General features: G+C 40.3%; 1 protein-coding gene across 1 annotated transcript; it reads left to right on the top strand.

Annotated features, from left to right (window-relative positions):
* Positions 1–218: 218 nt before the first annotated feature.
* Positions 219–20,787, top strand: LOC137945929 (uncharacterized). Its single transcript, XM_068792031.1, has 8 exons — positions 219–878; positions 11,425–11,511; positions 11,605–11,649; positions 11,737–11,832; positions 12,013–12,114; positions 20,115–20,201; positions 20,312–20,379; positions 20,461–20,787. Exons 1-8 carry the CDS (start codon positions 306–308, stop codon positions 20,540–20,542), a joined length of 1,140 nt encoding a protein of 379 aa, XP_068648132.1. The 5' UTR covers positions 219–305; the 3' UTR covers positions 20,543–20,787.
* The last annotated feature ends 599 nt before the right edge of the window (positions 20,788–21,386 follow it).

Genomic DNA, 21,386 nt, shown 5'->3' with positions numbered 1-21,386 from the left:
TGTAAATTGGTCTCTTTCATTCTATTTTTACACTGATCCTTGCCCATCCCTGATTCCGTATGGAACCTATGGTTAGCCACTATGCCCTTGAGGCTCCATTATTTAATTTTAAAATATGTATCCGGTTTAACTTGAATCATTCATATTTTGAAACAAACACGTTGGACACTGTTTGATGTGGGGTTTTCAGTTTATTTTTCTCTTGGCTCGAACTCTACCTTCTTCTTAAACCCCCTTCTCTCACTCAAAGACCATTGTACAACTAGCACAGGAGGCGCCGCCGTGCAAAGTGTAATATACTGAAAATGCCAGCCTCAGCCGCCTCCTGCGCCCCAGCCAACTATTCCTTCTTCTCCTCCCGATTTGGTGTCCCTCGCATCAAAGCTGGCCCGCGGCGCCTCGACGTTCGCATGAGCGCTACAGAGTCCGGCCCTTCCGTCGCCGTAGTCGGGGTGACCGGCGCCGTTGGTCAGGAATTCCTCCGGGTTCTCTCCGACCGTGACTATCCTTACCGATCGATCAAAATGCTCGCCAGCAAGCGCTCCGCCGGTTCGCGTATGTCTTTCGAAGGTAAGGATTATGTCGTCGAGGAGCTCACCGCCGAAAGCTTCGGCGGAGTCGATATTGCGCTGTTCAGCGCGGGCGGTTCAGTGAGCAAACAGTTCGCCCCGTTGGCTGTGGAGCGTGGTACGATTGTTGTGGACAACAGTTCTGCTTTTCGGATGGATGATTTAGTCCCTCTCGTCATCCCAGAGGTCAATCCTGAGGCAATGGTTCACATTAAGCTGGGCTCTGGCAAGGGAGCTATCATTGCTAACCCTAATTGCTCTACCATCATATGTCTTATGGCTGCCACTCCGCTTCATCGGCGGGCCAAGGTAAACAGCTTGAGTACTGCGTGTTTTAGAAGTTGCTCTACCATCATATGTCTTATGGCTGCCACACCCACACGCACACGCACACGCACACGCACGGACAGATTTTAAAAAACATGTCTAAAAATTTGAACTTGAAAGATCTGCTATGGTTAGAACTCTTGTGTTCTTCATACTTGACGTGTTAAATTGGAGCTTCTTCCATGAGATGGCACCAATCTCTGTTATTTGGGGTTTTAGTTTGATGGTTACAAAGATTTTAGTGTAAGCATTTTCTACTGACAAAAAAGACGAAGAACTCTGTAAGATGGAGGTTCACAACATATTATGAGGTGATAAACAACTATTTTTTTTAAATTGCATGTAGTTGACTAGCCAACCTGTCTACTTACAAAGATAAAAAATAAATGTATAACCAACTGCCTATGATTAGTTCATTCTGATTAGTCAGTGAAACAAAGTTTTGGCTTTTAACTGCTTGCTAGGTCCTAACACTCTCGGATCAATGGTCAAAAACCTACTGTTTGAGAAGGAGTCCCGCTATGAGCCTAGTCTTTAAAATCTCTGTACCACACAGGGGATTGAAATAATAGCATAAGGCCAAGATTTTTAGCTGTTATTAATCAGGGCAATATTCTTGTTTGGACAATCAATCAGTCTTTCCATCGAATTTGATGTGTTAAGGATCTTGCCAGGTTCAAGTACTCAGGGAGTAGGTCAAAGCTTTTTATAACAAAAAAAAAATGAAATCCGAGAAGACAAGAGCCCTTAAGAGCGTCTTGTAGACAACCCCATTCCGAAAGGTGACGGGGCTGGCCATGAGGTCCAAAGTTGTATGCCACTGCTGTCATGCCTTCTTCGAAAATTGGGATTTCTCCTGTTCCAAGATAAGACTACTCAAAATTTGAGCTCAATCAAGTAAGTACCCTTGAAAGCTCTGTAAGTACAGTAACGAGTACTGCACTTGCTCTTGCAGAAAACAGCAATAGCAACCTTTACAGCTGCTCGCCTAGGTTCAATCGGGAAACCAAGCCAACAAGCAACGGCTTTCGTGCTAGGCGCTTAGTCAAAGAAAACATAAAAAAACTGAATTAATAATCGAATGACTGGGATCAACTCTTTCTTAGCTCTCTGCCCCGTGGTGAACTCTGGTTGTTGAATCTGCCGCCGCTCTCCTCATGTGTACTCAATATAAGTGTGATGAGACACACCAAGGAGGTAGGTGATTGTAAAAAAGAGGCAAGAAGTAAGACAGACTATTCTCGCTATCATGGGTCCATGCAAACGAATTAGTCCTTGATGGGTGGTTCTACTTACAGAATCCTGTTCAAGTTGGGATAATTTCTGCCAAAATGATTAGTTGAAGTTAGGATGCCTCTTATCATCTAATAACAAATATGACAAATTGCTTTCTCAGATTATTCATGAAAACCAAATATGCTTGTTGATCAAATAGGAGCAAGCAACTTATATACCTTTTGTATTAGGCTTGGATATGTGAGGCACTATGGATGTTCCTTAAAAAATACGATACATTTCATTCTCTGATTGTTCATGAAAACCAAATATGCTTGGGATCATGTAGTGGCAAATAACTTTTATACCTTTTGTATTAGGCTTTGGATATGTGAGGCACTATGGATGTTCCTTACTGGATTTAGAAGTGTTATTACGTTATTCTACACTACTGAACGACCTGTAATTCCAATTCAGATATTTCTTCAAAGAATTGCATTTAGCTAGAAGAGGGAAAGCTGGTCAAGTAGGTGAGCGGTTCACTTCTGTGTGTACTGTTACTTGTATACCTGCAGGCGAATAAGCAATGTTCTAGCTTTTTGACTCTTCCAGTTGCCTCTGAGTTTACTAAATACTCTTTCATAATTTCTCTCTGAATGCTTTAAAGGACTGTGTGATCTGGCCTCTCAAGGTTAAATATTTTCCTCTTGGAAGGAGAAGCTGAGTCATCCTCCACCCATCAAGTCTCTCCATATGTTATCTTTGTTTCATAAGTTGCCCAGGTAGCTTGCTTGCCAACATTGAAGCACTTAATGTGTGAAATTTTTGGAGGGAGACCTCAAATTGCTTCTATTCCATTTAATCAATTGGGAGTAAGTTTACTTCTAAAGAAGATGGGCAGTTTGGGTGTAGTTTGTCCTGCCTGGACCTGTTCAGTGCAGGTATAGGGAAGCCATTCGCCTGTGGGGAGGATCCCTTTGAGAAAAAAATCAGGGTTCAGGTGCAGGTCAGAATTTTTTGAACCCATCCCATGGATATGTCTCTCCCTGGGAGAAAGAGGGAGGAGGGTCCTGTTGTGGATTCAATAGCACACCGAGTCACACAACAAAGAAGCCAACAACTCACTCAATAGGATTTAATTCTTATATTTCTTTGAGTAGGATTTATTTCTTATATTGTTTTAAGTAGGATTTATTTCTTATATTGTTTTAAGTAGGAGTTATTTCTAATTACTTTTTATGTAAGGGCATTATGGGGAATTATTGTAACCCTAAACCTAAAACTCCTTGACGTGACCTATTTAAAGGAAAGGTATCAATGAAATAGGTAAGCTTTGAGATTTTAGAATAACCTAGTCTAAATAGGTTGAGATCACCTCTTGATCTCGAGTTTAGGGTTTACTCCAAAAATCCAACCTATCCTTCACCCTTCATTGCCATCCATCTTCACCCAAATTCATCCCTCATCATCCATACTAAGAAAAGGAGCTTCCTACCCCTTTTCCGAGCCCAAAGAGAGGATCTTCTCTCAGCACCACCGTCAACAAGAAGTTGGGTTCAATCCCCTCTTGACGAGCAGCAAAGGAGGAGTAATTCTGGTTCTTTCACGTGAGGGATTAGAGCCACTCTTCTTGCTGGGAATTCATCATGAAAATAGAGCAAGGACAGCCATCAATGTGAGTCAAGGCTGCCCCATCAAGCTAGGTCTTCAAGTCCTAGAACGAGCTGCATCAAATCAAGGTTGAAACCCTGATTAACGTGAGCAAAACAGGTATTTCTCCATTCTTTCTCCACCTGAATTACTTCCATTCTAGCTATAACTTTAGCACTAGAATGAGATCATAAAAAGGGAGATTGATCACTGGTGGAAGAGTACCCAAAGAAGGGACCTTTAACCCTCTTTACCGAATCCAGCAACTCAGTACCAGTGCTGGATTCACAACTCCCACGCCGTGTTACTCGATCCATGACCCGGGACCGTAACAATAAAGGAATTTTTCTTTAGTAAACTCGTCAATGGTGCTGCCACTGGCCCATAGTTCTGAATAAATTTGCGGTAGTAGCCCGCAAGACCCAGAAAACCCCGTAATGCAGAACACGATTGTGGTTGCGGCCACTCATGAATAGCTCGGATCTTCTCGGGATCCACCGTAACCCCCTCATGTGAGATAATGTGTCCCAGATACCCCACATGTAAAGCCGCAAAAGAACACTTGGAATGTTTCAAATAGAGTTGATGTGCTTTTAACAAGTCGAAAACAATCCTCAAGTGTGCCAAGTGCTCCTCAACCGACTTGCTATATATCAAAATATCATCGAAAAATACAAGAACAAATTTTCGAAGATAGGGGCTAAATACCTCGTTCATCAAAGCTTGAAAAGTGGAGGGTGCATTGGATAACCCGAACGGCTTGACGACGAACTCAAAGTGACCATGGTGCGTGCGGAATGCCGTCTTCTCGATATCAGAGGGGTGCATCCGGACCTGATGGTATCCCGAACGGAGGTCGAGTTTAGTGAATAACCACGACCCATGTAACTCATCCAGAAGCTCATCCACTACCGGAATCGGGAACTTGTCTTTTACTGTCTGCACGTTCAACTCCCGATAATCTACGCAGAACCTCCATGTCCCATCATGTTTCTTCACAAGTAAGACGGGTGAAGAGATTGAGGAGCGGCTGGGACGAATAAGACCCTATTTCAACATCTCATGGCACTGACGCTCTATCTCGTCCTTCTAAAGGTGTGGGTAACGGTATAGTCGCACGACCACTACCTCAGAACCTGGTTTCAGACAGATTCTGTGGTCACAGTGCCTCATGGGAGGCAACCCCGAAGGCTCCTGGAAGAGGTCAGAGAACTCCTGAACCAGACCATCACTAGTACTGTCAGGCTGATCCTGTGTCTGCAAAGTGTGTATGCGGTGGGCCCTGTCCACCTGACAACCCTGTAAGAGCACACGACTTCCGGCCAAATCAAAGCTCATGGTTAAAGTCGAAAAGTCCCACAGAATGGGCCCCAATGTTTGTAACCATTTAATGCCTAAAACCATATCAAATCCCGCCAGGGGAATAACAAAAAATTCCGCATTAAATGAAGTAAATCCAATGGAAAAAGTTACCGCCTTACTAATCCCATAGCTAGGGACCTTCTCGCCATTGGCCACTGAGACGGTGGCTGTCGGATGAGTGTATATCTGGAGCTGGAGATGCTGTGCGGTTGTCAAACTCAGAAAATTGTGTGTACTCCCCGAGTCGACTAGTCCCACCAGTTCGCGGTAGATGACATGAGCTCGGACTTGCATTGTAGTAGGCGATTTCTGCCCAGTAATAGCATGCAAGGATATCTCTAGTGGTTCCTCCTCGATAATATCCTCTGGATCCTCTGACTCCTCCACCTCGAGCCAAAACAATCGTTTACATTGATGTCCGACCCGATACTGCTCATCGCAGTTATAATAGAGATTTTTGGACCGCCTTTCTGCCATCTCCGCACTCGTCAATTTTTTTATAAAGCTAGGTAGGGAATTACCAGGGTGGGGATCGGCTACCCGAGTCGTAGTCGGAGTGTGTCTGGATGGTGCTGCTGTAGATGCTCCCTGAGATGAATTATAGCGGCGTCCTTGCCACGTGGAGGAAGTGTTCCTCTCACTCGACCAACCCGGCTTACGTTGTTGCAGCTGTTGTCGTTGTTCCATTGCTCGGGCCATATTCATGGCATGAGCTAGATCCGTGGGCATAAGGAGTTCTACCTCTAGCCGTAAATACTCATTGAGACCTGCTGTGAATAAGGAGACATGCTGGTCAACCAATACCCTCTCCCCAACACGAGCCAACTTTTCCTGGAATAGTTTTTGATATTGTTCCACCGAACCCGTTTGTCTCAATAGGACTAACTCTCCCAGGGGGTTGCTGTTGGCAGGAGGCCCAAATCTAACTGTGCATAGATTGTTAAATTCTCCCCAAGTCATTCCCAGTCTTTCTTTCTCTACTTGACTCACCCATAACATGGCTTCATCTGTCATATGGAAAGAGGCTAATTGCACCTTATCCCATTCAGTAGTCCCTTGGTTCAAATTTTTTTTGTCACATCTATGCAACCAAATTACGGGATCCACAAAACCATTGAAAGAGGGAAACTCTAACTTGGTGTACCTTGGGATTATGCCTCCATGCTGAAGTGCTTGGACAGTAGTGCGCCCAGGCCACTGCTCCCCTCTTTTGTGATATGGTTGAACAACCTCTCTCACCTTTGGACTCTGATGTCTCTCTGTCCTCAACTCCTGTAGCATGCTAATGATTCGGCTCATCTCTTCTTCCAAACCACAAACCTTTCCCAACACTGGTTGTGCTGTTTCAAGGCTATCTTCTATCTTTTGTATCCTGATTTGGATTTCTTCATTGCTGATATTATCCCCTATGTTACCCTGCTCTGATACCAAGTTGTTACGGTCCCGGGTCATGGATTGAGTAACACGTTGTGGGAGTTGTGAATCCAGCACTGGTACTGAGTTGCTGGATTCGGTAAGGAGGGTTAAAGGTCCCTTCTTCGGGTACTCTCCACTAGTGATCAATCTCCCTTTTTATGATCTCATTCTAGTGCTAAAGTTATAGCTAGAATAGAAGTAATTCAGGTGGAGAAAGAATGGAGAAATACCTGTTTGCTCACGTTAATCAAGGTTTCAACCTTGATTTGATGCAGCTCGTTCTAGGACTTGAAGACCTAGCTTGATGGGGCAGCCTTGACTCACGTTGATGGCTGTCCTTGCTCTATTTTCGTGATGAATTCCCAGCAAGAAGAGTGGCTCTAATCCCTCACGTGAAAGAACCAGAATTACTCCTCCTTTGCTGCTCGTCAAGAGGGGATTGAACCCAACTTCTTGTTGACGGTGGTGATGAGAGAAGATCCTCTCTTTGGGCTCGGAAAAGGGGTAGGAAGCTCCTTTTCTTAGTATGGATGATGAGGGATGAATTTGGGTGAAGATGGATGGCAATGGAGGGTGAAGGATAGGTTGGATTTTTGGAGTAAACCCTAAACTCGAGATCAAGAGGTGATCTCAACCTATTTAGACTAGGTTATTCTAAAATCTCAAAACTTACCTATTTCATTCATACCTTTCCTTTAAATAGGTCACGTAAAGGAATTTTAGGGTTAGGGTTACAATAATTCCCCATAATGCCCTTACATAAAAAGTAATTAGAAATAACTTCTACTTAAAACAATATAAGAAATAACTCTTACTTAAAACAATATAAGAAATAAATCCTACTCAAAGAAATATAAGAATTAAATCCTATTGAGTGAGTTGTTGTTGGCTTCTTCGTTGTGTGACTCGGTGTGCTATTGAGTCTACAACAGGTCCACGTGTCCCCTCCCTCTACTTCTTTCCTTTTGTGCCCTTTACCTTCCTCTTGTTCATGCTTCTCAGTAAATGAGGGGATTTCTCTTCCCCTTTCCTCCTCTCTATGTTTATTGAGAGGAGGGTCTTTACTTCTCTTTATGCAAGGAGGAGAAGGACGTGGAGGCTTTTCTCTCCTCTAAAATTTTCCAGTGGAGAGGGGGCCTCACCCCATCCCTTGGGGTGGTTCTATACTGCTGCAGATTGCTTCCTTTCTTTGTTGTGCTGGAGATGGAGATGGGGGTGGGGGTGAGGGTAGGACGGAAGTGGGCATGTGGTGTGGGGCATGGTGAGGTGATGTGGTTGCTTTGCAGGCTGGGGTCAGGTTTTCAATACACTGCCCCTATTTGTGTGTGAAGAAGTTCTACAACGAGAACAATGGTCTTGTCATGGAATGAGTTCAGAGATATCCTGTGGAGAAAGTTGACTTGGAAGAGAATTTTAAATGATACGTATTGCCTCCATAATGACAGTTCATATAGGGACCCTTGTGGAAAATTGATTTGTGAAAAGTATTTACTTGGCTGTCATTGCTTTCATGTGAATAATGGCTCTACAGTCGATTTCTTTTGTTTATTTGGAAGGTGAGAAATTTAGTAAAGTAGAGAGAGGAAAGACACCAATTACTACAGGGTCTATAGCTCATCTACAACAAACAAAATACAGAGGAGTTAATCACCGTGCAACAAGAGATTACTTCTCAACTCCTCTTGAAAAAGAATCTGCTAAACTATTAGAAAGATTACTGCACAGGTGATTCCTCTCCTTATATGGTTTATTCAGACTATTGTGAGGAATGGGGATGTTTCTATTCAAGCATCCAAGTAACAGGAGCAACACATGAGCAGGTGGAACTCTTGGTGGATTTTTTTTCTTTGAAAAGTGAGCAAATTTTATTAAAAGAAAAGAAATATGAAGGCTCGGAGGGGGAGGAAACAATCACCACAAGATTGTCTCTGCTAGTAGCCTTCTGCTCTTGACCATCTTTAGATCCAAAATCATAAGGAGGGTGATATTATTTGGAAATGGCATAGTAATGTAAAATTTATAGTTGCCTCCTACTATGAGGTCACCTTCATTCTTTCCTCCTGGATTTTTTTCTGTCATGGAAGCCTATGTGCTTCTCTTCGATTCCATTGTGTAGATATTGTTTGTTCAAAGGTAAATTTTTAACTCTTAATACTCTTAATAGAAGGGCTTTGTGTTTTCCTATCCACAATTGCAAGCTTTGTGTATCAAGGAAGACATAGTCGATCTTCTCCTTCTTCATTGCACTCTCTTTCAAGGTGTTGCATTAGAGGTTATGAAGCTGTTGTATTCCTCATTTAGAGCAGAAATCTGGTGTCAGTTATAGAGAGAGATGTGAGGAAAAAGAGAAGCTTGAGAGTTGGGGAGAGAGAAAACGCAAAAAGTTCTAGACAATTGGTTTGGTTTTGGATCCCTCCCCAATGTGTGTCTTCTTTCTCTTTATTGATTGGTGGTTTCCTATTCTGAATAGGGAAGTGACAAGCCTAGAGATAATTACAGTACACACCTTCTAAATTGCTTCTACTAACCCCTCTAATTTGCTACTAGTTACTCTCAATGCCTTAAACACTGAAAATAGCAAGAATATAACTAAAACACTCCAAGTCTTGGAGTATAATATTCTTCCGCCCTTACAAAAGAACCTTGTCCTCAAGGTTCAAAATTCATAAATCAAGTCACAAAAGCATCATCCATTCTCAAGTGGCATTAGAGATTCCTAGGTGGTCATCAGATGGTGTGACCGTGCCTCCCCCCCTTGTGGCGCCACTGGGATGTCTTCTTAGAGATTATGGATATTGCTTCCCACTTTACTTGTATTTGGTCTCATATTCCGAGATCCAAAAATTTGGTAGCAGATGTGCTTTGCTAAGCAGGGAGCAACCCTCCAGTCCCTTGTGGTTTGGGATCTGCTCCTCTGATTTTGTATTGGTTTTGTTTTCTTTGTTAATATATACATCATTCATTCCACCAATAGTTTAATTATTGTTCGCTGCATCTTCAATACCTCAATTAGCTATTAGGAAGTGAGAGTGTGATTTAAAGTTTTAAATTGAAAGAAAGCCCCGTGATCACCCCCTTGGTAGAATCCATCATCTTGAGAGTTGTGAGGTTATCCCATCTCGAGAGCTGATTTCATACTTGTTCAAATGGCTGAAGACAAGGGAAAGTGATTAAGAATGAAGTCCTTTGGAGCGATGATCTCAACATTCCAACAATGAGCAACTTGAAAAAGAAGACATTTTGAATGGTGGAACCTAAAAATGTTGTAGATGAAGACTCCAAAGTTTGTTAGTTTTACTATTGTGATGAGCAACTCAAAACGAAGTTATTAAATATTTTTTCACAAATTTTGAGCATTGATTTGGTTTTTACTAGAGGGCGAAAGGGTCATTTCTAGGCAAAATGGCTAATGTTTTTGAATGTTGGATCCTCTTCTAGTTAAGTTATCTTTTGCTCCAAATTACATGAGAAGCAAGCCACAATGACTAGGAAGCCGTCCAAAGCATTCTAGACTTTGAAATCCTCTTTGGAAGTTGATTTGGGGAAGAAAAAAAACCAATTCTAAATAGCTAAGTATAGTAAGCTTTTATTTTAAAATATGAGTTTGTACTTAGTATTTTTGTTGCTAAACTTGTATTCTTTACATTGAAATCAATTTTATATTAGCAACTTATCTTCTTGTGCTCAAAATCTCAAATTCTGCTTCCACATGAAGTTGGCCTTTGCATAAAACAAACACCCTAAGCTGTTTACTTTAAAATCCTTATGTATGCGTGCATTATCATTGCTGAATACTTTTTTTCTTTTTCCTGAAATCAATTTTGTTCAGCAGATTACATTTGAGGCTTGAATTAATCGTTTGTCATCTTCTTGAAGCATTTACAAGGGCTGCATTTTGAAATTGGTTTCGAGTTTTCCCAAAATAGCTTTTTACTTTGAAATCAAATTGTTTAGGAACTTAATTTGAGATGCTTTCATAAATTCAAAGAGCAAATAGGAGGAGAGTACTTTTATTTGAGCTTATGTTCTGCCTATCGAGAGACATTTGATGTATGTGCTTAATTGTAGGCAAGTGACCCTTTCAGGTTTTTGGTCAAATCTTATGTAGGAAAGACCAATCCTCAACTCAATTCATTGAGATATCTGTTGAGGTTGCTGTTGAGGTGCCAAAATCCAGTTGTGGGTCTAGGCTTGTGTAGCCTAGTGAGCTGTTGAAAATCCCATTTGTGGGTCTTGGCTAGTGTGCTGTTCTGAAAAGTCTCTTTGTGGTTAAAGCGGTAATTGGCGTTTGAGGTCTTTTTGATGTAAAGGCTATTTGGCTTCTGCATAGTGCATTCAACTCCAAGACAAAAAAACTCGGGAGTGGATGTAGCAATATGAGTTTGGGTTGTGAATATTATAAATCTTTTTAGTGTCAATTGTGTGATTGATTACCATTTACATATAACTTAGTCCCAAATCTAATTGCAAATGGAAATCTCCATAAAAAGGAAAGATCATGCATAGTTCAAAGAAAAAGTTTCAAACTGGCTATGCCATTGATCTGGTGGCGGGTCTGGTTTTTACTACGTTGGTACTGTTTTGTGGAAATTTTAAATCTTGCTAATGGAATCCTCGTGTCTATAATCAAATATACCAATCTAGCAATCATCTCGCTCTTTCCTCGTAAAGAGAGGCTCCTCCCACTTTGTAAGTATATGTATTACCTTGTGTTTGTACTTGCAGCTTTTATCTGGCTGCTATGTACTCTCTCTATTTTTTTGGTGTTTGACAAATCGTTGATTTAACATTAAAAAACCCCAACTATTAGAGTAAGCCAAATTTTTACTTTTCAAAAAACAACTCCATATATTTTGGGGAATTACATGGTTAAGATTTTGGCCAGGTATTAAGGATGGTTGTTAGCACATATCAGGCAGCTAGCGGTGCTGGTGCAGCAGCAATGGAAGAGCTTGAACTGCAGACTCGTGAGGTTCTCTTCTTTTCAAGCATTTTCATGAAATACTTTTGGTTTTGTGTCTATCATTTTTTAACAAGCCTGGAACTTCTCCATTCTTTTCTTTAGGTTCTGGAGGGAAAGCAACCCACCTGCAAAATATTTAAGCAGCAGGTTCTTCTGCTACTCACACTTGCTCTATCTTTATGAGTTTTCTTTCTTGTTCAACAGTAACTATTTGAAACTTTTGAGACTATGCAGTATGCATTTAATCTCTTTTCTCACAATGCACCGGTCCTTTCAAATGGGTACAATGAGGAGGAAATGAAACTGGTGAAGGAGACAAGAAAAATCTGGGTATGTGTTTGTGAATTGTGTTCTATTTATTCATTTAATTTATTCTTTGTTTTTTTCATTCTCTCTCCCTCTCTTTCTTTTTCTTTCTATCTCCCCCTTGTACGTTCTCTTTGGATTATTGTAGGACATGTAAACTTATCTTGTTCATGTTCTTTTCATGGATTCTATACTTTGTCACAGAATGATAATGATGTTAAGCTGACCGCTACTTGTATACGAGTTCCTGTGATGCGTGCACATGCTGAGAGTGTCAATCTCCAATTTGAGAAGCCCCTTGATGAGGTTGTACCTAATCTTCTCTAAAAGGTCACTTCATTAAAGTGTTTCTGAATCAAATATATCGTTTTATAATCTTTCAACATTCTCAAAAAACGTGAAAGGTAATTTTAGATGCATATCTTACTTTTTTATTTTAGCTAACCATATTCTAGGATAGTTTTTAACTATTATTTGAATGCTACTTATTAGGTCAGGTGGACCTTTTCTGCAATCTTTACTGGTTTTTAGCATTGAAATATTAGGTGCAGCTCTGTAACAATTTGGTCTATTTGTAAATCTTCTAGTTTAATTCTTTTCAAAGGAAAAGAAAGGAAGGTTACGTATTAACAGTATGATTCTTAATTTGTTTTCATTTAAAAAAAAAAATCTTAATTTGTTTTCATGTTTCTTTAAGAAATACCATGAACACACGGGTTCGTCTTGAATGTGAAGCATCTCAGAAAGTGGAAATAAGCTAAATTGTAAGGTGATTTCATGTTTGCATTGGGATATTGAGAATGTGCAGCTCTTGAATTAGTTGAATGAAGGAAAGAGATTTGATCATTATTGATGTCTTGATTCAATTGATCACTTTGGGGGGTTAGTCCCCTAAATGGATTTTTGAAGTTCAAGTTCATGTCCAACATGAAGATCATGTCAGTCATGTACATGAAGATCATCTTCGCACTTGGTGTTAGTGTTGACGACTTCATGTGCATTGGAAAACAGTTTCCAGTGTTAGTGCCCCAACACGAGAAAAACAAAAAAAACAAGAGAATCCCTAAACCTTTACAGTGCACTTAATTACAACATAATCCTTAAACCCCAAATTAAGTAAAACAACCATTATTACTACACGAATAAGTTATTTAATGTATAATTAAATATATTAATATATTTATTAATTGAATTAGATATTTTATTGTGCATTAATATGGTAATTACATGAGCCAATGAAATAAGTACATGATTAATTACAAATAATATATAAATAACGTTATAAATAACAAAAACGAAAGTAATACGTTGAGTTATTAATTTATTAATGACATATGATATACTTTAACCTAAAAATGAATAATTTAAGAGAAAAAATTGATCTAATCATAACTTTAACACACTATATATTTGTACATAATATATTTTTTGTATTATTAATTAATAATATATTATCACAAAATTTAAAACCATTGGTTTAATTAACTATAGCAATCGGATAATTATGCCAAAATAATTTATCAAATATTTATTTTAAAAAGATTTTAATTATAACTATTAAACCACTATTTTAATATAGTAATTATAAAATAAATATATAAAATAAAAAAAATAATTATTTTATAAAAATAATAATTATTTTATAAATAAAAATAATTATTTTATAAATAAAATTTATAAATTAATGATTTTTATGACGATAGTTTAATTTTTTCTAACTTAGGAAAAATTAAACCATTGTTGTCTTCCTCAGCGGCGAGCCAGCGGGCAACAGCGACGGCGGTGGGCAACGTCGACAGAGGCGGCACTCCGACGGTATGTTGAGAGGGAGAAGAGAGGGAGGCCGAGAAGCTCTGCAACAGATGCTCGACCTCTCGTGCTCTGCGACGGAGGTCGAGAGGGAGAGGAGAGGGAGGATGGCTGTTAAACCGAAGCCGATGGCTAAAATCAAAGCTGAATGGGGAAATCGATGCCGAATCGAAGTAGAAATTAAAAAATCGCAGCCCAAATGTCAAAATCGAGCGGGAGGTTCAGAGGGAGAGCGAGTCCGAGATGGAGAGAAGGACGCCGAAAGGACGTTCGCAGCGAGATGGACGCCATAGAGAGGGAGACCGGAGAGGGTCGGTGGAGACGAGAGAGGAAGCAGAGAACGAGAGAGGGCTGCGGGAATGAAACGGAGGGTGTGCGGCAGAGAGAGCCCCGCGATAGTGTCATGTACATGATTCTCAAAATCGGGCGGAAAGTACTTTTCGCCGTTTACTCTTGGGACATGAACTCTTGAGTCATGGATGATCATGTACATGACATGAAGTTTGGCGCTCCCTAACGACTTCAGGACATGAACCAAGTAATGCGCATGTAGATCATGTCCTGAGTCATGTCGACTAACACCGCCCCCCCCCCCCCCCCCCCCCCCCCCCCCCCATTCCATATCAAAGGGCTGTTGGGTGTGGTCTACTTTTTGTTATTACTTTGCATTGACTAGCTAGTAGGGGATTGTCTTAAGGGGGGAAAAATGTTAAATTTTTTAATATTCAAACATGGTGAGAGATGTTTAATTAAGAAATTTGGGAATGAATGCAACGGAAAAATATGGCAATGCTGAAAAGGGAAAGATGGAAATTTGTGGAATGTAAGCAAGAGATGCTATTAGATAGAAATGCAAATGTGATTTTTTTTTGAAATGGAATGTGATTTTCTCAAAAGGTTTTTTGTCAAATTTGGATAATAGAAGTTTGGGAGATATTGGGGTTTAGAGACCCCTCACCCTTGTTTCTAATTTAATCAATGTCCCTGTTCCTCTTAAGCCCTAAAAATCTAGTTTTTATAAGAAAACATTGTTGACCTATGTTGACCTCCATCTATATTTTGATGATAACAAAACATAACCTTGTTTGTACTAACATTTGCAATTAAACATTTTAGATGCAACTTCTTCAAGAGACACCACGACAAGGTCTGCACAAAGAACCGGTAAACTCAAAGCAAGACCTTGAGCTTAAATGTGTGTCAAGTCATCTTGAAGAAGCAGCTGCAAGCCAAGAAATGAAAACTTAAAGATTAGAGTCTAAGCTATATAGAAAAATTTCAAGAACTCTAGTCATTTAAGGGGACAACACCAAAAGTCCGATTTTGAGGTACATGAGATCTTGGAGTTTTAGGGCATATTTCTCTCACAATCATGTTTATCCGATGCATTATAGAGTTTTAAACTTGCAAAACCAGCAAATTCATTGTCATGCTTAAAGTCCAAATTTCATAATCTGGCATAAAGCATGATCGATCAACCTACTAAGCATGATCGATCAACCTACTAAGCTTGATCGATCGCACTAATATAGATTGATAGACGATTATAAAGCATGATCGATCTATGAAACAAATTAATTGATCATATACAAAGCTGCCTTACAGGAGCCATAAAACTTGATGGATCAACCTACTTGGATTGATGGATCATACAAAAACTGCCTAACAAAAGCTATAAAGCATGATCGATCATACCAAAACTGTGACCGATCACACAGTGTTGCATAGCCAGGTATACCTAAGCATGATCGATCAATTAGTCATTTTTGATAAGTTGAGAATTCAACTGATCGATGGCTTGATCAGTCAACAAGCTTAGGGAACTGAAAAATATAGCCATTGTATATGGTTAATCGATCATATCTTTCCGAAAATCGATCAACACTTTTTTCCCTTATTTGTAATGGGCAAAAAACAGTTCTTTTGAAGGGGAAACTCATAAATACCCCTCCAAACATGTAGTAACGACACATGAGAGCAACACTCAACCATTGTTTTACTTGAAATTCTTCATAAACCCATTTTTGAGAGAAAAGAACTCGAAACTTGCAAAAAATTCCTATATCTCTCAAATTCTCTATGCATCAAGCTCCATAAATCTTTCCTTTTGTGCATCAAAGGTTGAAGATATGGAAATCTCAAGGAGAAAATTGTCTCTCCATATTTCAAAGGGTGTAGGTTTTCCTCTTATATTTTCCCTATTTTCTTGATAAGACTGATCTAGAGCCGGTTAATGTATACAAGAGAATTTGCTAGAGCTAGAATCTAGCCATTTAAACTCAAGGAGAGATTTGTAATCTAGCCAACTGCAAACTTTTACTCACAATGAGTGTACCCATTGGAAGCAACGCACGTGCTTCAGATGGCTATTTGAAGGTGATGCCAACTCCAATTTCTTCCATGCTGTTGCCTCTGCTAGGCGTCGGGCCAATTGAATTACTGCGCCATGTGTTGATGGTGAAGTAACCTCGGACTGACCCTCCATTACTAACACCTTAGTGAGTTTTTTGCAGGGCTGAATACCGAAAGTTGCTCATCCCACCCTTTCTTCCAGAATGTCAATCTCTCCAAAATTCCACCTGCTGCTGCTGGCTTAATTGAACTCCCATTTTCAGCTGATGAGATTGATAAAGCCACCCTTGGTCTACCTCAGGACCGTGCGCCAGCTCCTGACGGGTACAACCGAGAATTTTATTGCTGCTGCTGGTTCATCATTAGAGAGGATATCAATGCCATGGTGCAGGATTTTTTCCACCACGGCATAACTTACAGAAGCTTAGGAGCCTCTTTCTGGTTGCTGGCCAACCATCTCAAAGCTGTGTTGCCCCTTGTCATTCATCACGGACAATGTGCCTTCATCAAAGGGCGCAATATTCTGGATTCAGTAATGACGTTTCATGAACTTATACACTACTTCAAGACCTTAAAACAACCCTGATTTGTTCTCAAGTTAGACTTTGGGAAGGCCTTCGACAGAGTCGATTGGAAGCTCCTTGATGTCCTTCTTGGTAAAATGGGCTTTGGTCAGAGATGGCGCTTTTGGATCTGAAGCTGTGTTTCCTCAAATACAAATAAAGGGAGAAAGGCCTAGCCTTTAGCTACAATCTACAACAATTCTTCCAAAAATTCTACTAATATATCTCATGATATTGTTTAGTTATTTCATCACTTCAGAGTAATACCTGCACACTTATTACCCATAGTAGAACTTTGTGACATGCCTTTTCTAAATAATTGAAGAGTGTAAACATGTGATTTGGTGCTGTACAAAGGAATACATATGACCAGAATCGATGGGCTTGACCTTTTTTTGGGCTTCGGTTTCTATCATCGCTAGGGGTTGTGGCAAGTTAAGAAATCTGCTAGGGATTGAGTTTTGTGTCAATACTTGGTAGCTGTCGTCCTCTTGTTTGTTGGAGTATGAAGTTTTGTTGTTTGGTTTGGGCTGACGTCCAAGCTAGGTCTCTTTGTCTCATGGAAACCCAACCTGAGGGGGAGAGATACAAAGTACTATAGTGGTGGTGAAGTTTACATGGATGCTCGGTGGTGGCCTAAAGTGAAGCCTTAAGTTTGCTAAGAGTGGAAGTGAAGAGTTGATCAAGTTGCTGTGTCAAGCTTATTCAAGATATTAAATTAAGGGGGTGAATGGACAGATAAGAATTTATGAAATGGCTGATGGCAAGATCTGTTAAGTTGGGTCCAAGGCCAATCCCAAAATGACTAGCCAACTTAGGAAACCTCTTTTCCAGCTAATAAACTCAAGATCTTTGTACTCAATAATCCATGTGGGACTATTCCTTAACACTCCCCCTCACGTGTAGACCCTCTTATGTGGTTCTACAAGTGGATAATTTAGGAGTAGGCAGTTTAGGTGTAGGCCTTCTTTTGTGGGTTTGCAAGTGGATAGTTTTAGGTATAGGCCTCTTTTGTGGCTCTACAAGTAGATAGTTTAGGTGCAAGCCCACATGAGTACCCGCTCTGATACCATGTTAAGTTGGGTCAAAGGCCTATCCCAAAATGACTAGCCTACTTAGGAAACCTCTTTTCCAGCTAATAAACTCAAGATCTTTGTACTTAGTAATCCATGTGGGACTATTCCTTAACAAGATCAAATAGCGGATCAAGTTGAAGCTGAAGATTTGTGAGCCAATTGCTTCATTTAAGACATTGTACACATAAGCATGAAAAACGTTTTGACTTTTTATTTGATAAACTGTGTAGCAGGTTGCAGTTGTCAAATCCAGCTTAAGGGGGAGTGTGAAAAGGGACATTGTGAGGGTAGTTAAGGCAATTTTATTTCCTAGCATAGTGTCCTTTCTTTCTAGTTTTCTTAGATGGTTAAGGCTAGAGAATTAGGCTAGTGTCCATTTGTCTTGGTGGCTGGAAGACAAGAAAGGAAAATAGAAGATGAAAGAGTGATAACAGAGAGTAGTTGAAGAAGAGGAAGACTCCTTGATTTGTGTCATGTAAGGAGACAACAATGTCCCTTCAGTTCTGGGATGAAGTGTGTATGCCAAAGTCTTTGGGTGGTCTTGGGATCAGATGCACCAAGGAAATGGGACATGCTCTATGGCTCAAGTGGTTCTGGAAGCTCAACTCTGCCTAGGGGGCTTCGTGGAAGCCCAATGATTGCCTTCAAGCTTCGGCATCTTGGAGAAAATGGATCACTGACGGCAACTGTCGTCACCTCTCCCCCATCTGGAACACTATGTTCCATTTGCTCTCCACATTCTGCACTGCCATTTGGTTCTTTGTTGGGGATGGCTTTAGTCTGTGTTTCTGGATGGATTGGTGGTTGGGTGATGATTCTCTTGCCTCGTCTTATCCACCACTGCTTTAGCTCACCACCAGTCGCGACTTATCTGTTTCTAATGCTTTGGGGAATCACTCATGGAATCTTTGTCTTAGACGTGACCTTACTAATGAAGAAGCCATTTCTGTATGTGGCCTGATCGGTAGTCTTAGTAGTTTTAAGGTCCGTCCTCAGACGACTGAGTGGATGATTTGGCTCCCTGATGACAGTGGGCGATTCTCAGTCTCCTCGGCCTACCGCCATCTTATGGGATGGACTTGGCCACCCGCCCCCCACCCAATAGCTTTTACTTGGCGCCTCTCGACCCCGCCCGAGGTGAAGTTTTTTCTTTGGAGTGTTTTCCGCAACAAGATCCTCATTGCAGACAACTTTATTAGGCATGGTAACACCACTCCCGTTCCTCTCTGCCCCTTCTATGGGACGGAGATTGAAACTGTTGGCCACTTTCTCCACTATTGCTTCACCTGGAAGTCTGGACTTGCATGATTGACAGTATGGGACTCAACTTCTGCATCCCACTCGACCTAAGCACCATGTGTCACTTCTCCTTTGGGACCCGCCTTCCTAGCTTGGGCAAGCTTCTGCTAGCTGCATGTATTGCTTTCGTCCCTTGGTGCCTCTGGAAGGAGAAGAACTCCAAACAATTTGACTGTGCTTTATGCTCTGCTGTAAGGTTTCCTACACTGCCACATGGCTCATCTTTACCTGGATCCGCACTCAGAAAGAATTCACCTGCCTCTCTTGTGCCCCGGCTAGATTATTGCTCAGATGTCTATCCCCTCTGCCCCCCGTCGAGTTGCTATTTGGGCACCTCCTCCCACCGCATATTATAAGATGAACTTTGATGGCAACGTCTTTGGGAACCCGGGTTTGGCTGGCTTTGGTGAGTTATTTTTTATCCAGGAGGCACTGTCATACTCTCTTACTCTGGCCCTCTCGGTATTACTGACTCGACTATTGCTGAGCTCTCTAGTCTCCTTCATGGCTTGCGTATTTTCAGGACCGTTTTAGTAGCCCCTTATTGTGGAGGGAGACTCCAAGGTCATCATCAGATGGTGCTCTACCTAATCCCTCCTCCTATGGTGTCACTATCAGATTTTTCTTGATATTTTGGATATTGTTTCCACCATTTCTTGTACTTGGTCTCATGTACTTAGATCGGCTACTGATTTGTGTGCTAAATTGCAACCCCCCCTTCAATTTCTTGTTGTTAGAGGAGGTCTCCCTTGATGTATCATCCTTGTTAAAAATAAAATTATCAACATTTAAAAAAAAAAAAAAGAGACGACAAGTCTCCTCCCCCTTTCTATTAACCGAGCCATGGATACAATTGCATGATTGTCCCTTAGGGTGGAAGTTTAAAAAACTGGAAAAAGAATAGAAATTGCACCCTTCTTATGAAGGTAAACTTTCTTACAAGTACAATTCCTTCAAAGTAGAGACATGGAAGAAGTTTCTGTTAATTTTTTTTTTTTTTTGTAATTTGATTACCCCTTGGCTGCTTTTCAGTAGTTTATTCGAGGCCTCCTACAACCTTGGCATGTTTGCTTATTTGGGACATGCAGAGAAGTTTTTGCTATGAAAACTATATTTTTTTTTGAAATGAAAATGAGAACTATATTGGGAATCCTTTGTTGCATTATGGAAAGTAGGTGCTGATCTCTTTCTGACTTTGTTTGCCTAGGATACTGCAAGAGACATTCTCAAGAAAGCTGCAGGTGTGATTGTGATTGATGATCGTACTTCAAATATCTTCCCTACACCTTTGGAGGTCTGCTTCTCTCACCACATACACACAGTCACACTTGTTCAAACACACACGAAAACACAAACACATTCAGAGAGGAGAAAGCAAATTGTAAACAAGCTTTATGTTGATAGGTATCAAACAAAGATGATGTTGCCGTGGGACGAATTCGACAAGATGTTTCTCAGGATGGGAACCATGGGTAAGATGGTTTTCAACAACCCAATTCAAATAAAAAACTATTCGATATTTCACCTAAATTGTTGGACACATTTGATGGCAGGTTGGACATATTTGTCTGTGGAGATCAGATCCGCAAGGGGGCTGCCCTGAATGCTGTACAAATTGCAGAGAAATTGCTCTAGTGCTGACTCTTCTCAATTTTCTGACTTCTTCCTCTGGTTTTCCCCTAGTAGCACAGGAAGAGAATTTTTTTCTTATGTGGCAGGCTGATTATTTTGATTCTGTATGATCGATACTTGAACTAATGATTAGCTTGTTAAATCTAGCAGTTTTGGCATGTGCTTCCGAGTACACTTAAATGTAGTTCTTATGGTTTGTTGCTGTAATATCTAGTAATCTTGTTCAGAGATCATCATGGGATTGTTAATTTTCTTGTCACCTAGGTTCTGTGTTTGGAACCCTTAGAAAAGAAAATAAAAGAAAAAAAAATAGAATTTTATCATCATTATTTCCAAAAATAATTAGTGAAAATGAGATAATAATCAAATTCTCTTTTTCGCTAACTAATTTTGGGAATAATAATAATAATAATAATTAAATTCTTATTTTTCATTCACGAATCATCCAAGTCAATGTTAGCCTTTTTCAACTTTTTCAATACCATGGTTATGTGACTTGGATTCATGACCCAATGATCTTGGTGGCTCTCCAATGAAGCTGATGACCCAATGATCTTGGTGGCTCTCCAATGAAGTTGTTGGTAGGAGTTGGCAATCAAGTTATATGTAATAAAAACTAGAGGGGAAGGTAGAACAATGCTTGTGGTATAGAGAGTCAGATTAAGGTCTTTAGATCTTTCTTTAATTCTAATTTTCATGATAACAAACCAAAACAAACATAAGAATGTAGTTGATAGGTTAAAACTAAAAGCTTTTGGATTTTTCAACAGTTGACTACTTAGGAGCAGAGTGCCACAAGCATTCGACTGTAGCAAGGAGCATTCGACTATAGCAAGGAGTTTCAAAT

Source organism: Aristolochia californica, unplaced genomic scaffold (genome assembly GCF_029961685.1).
Source record: "Aristolochia californica isolate CCGP_79_NKW_82.1479 unplaced genomic scaffold, dmAriCali1.0.hap1 SCAF_12, whole genome shotgun sequence".
In the NCBI taxonomy this organism is placed as follows: domain Eukaryota; kingdom Viridiplantae; phylum Streptophyta; class Magnoliopsida; order Piperales; family Aristolochiaceae; genus Aristolochia; species Aristolochia californica.
The sequence above is the reverse complement of the archived record's forward strand: the minus strand, read 5'-3'. Positions and strand labels throughout refer to the sequence as shown.

Bases quoted from the DNA above. Each gene is read 5' to 3' on its own strand.
- LOC137945929 (XM_068792031.1), top strand. From the start codon at position 306: ATGCCAGCCTCAGCCGCCTCCTGCGCCCCAGCCAACTATTCCTTCTTC. The intron at 12,115-20,114 runs GTTGTACCTAAT...TTGTTTGCCTAG, and splicing joins TTGAGAAGCCCCTTGATGAG to GATACTGCAAGAGACATTCT. The intron at 20,380-20,460 runs GTAAGATGGTTT...ATTTGATGGCAG, and splicing joins TCTCAGGATGGGAACCATGG to GTTGGACATATTTGTCTGTG.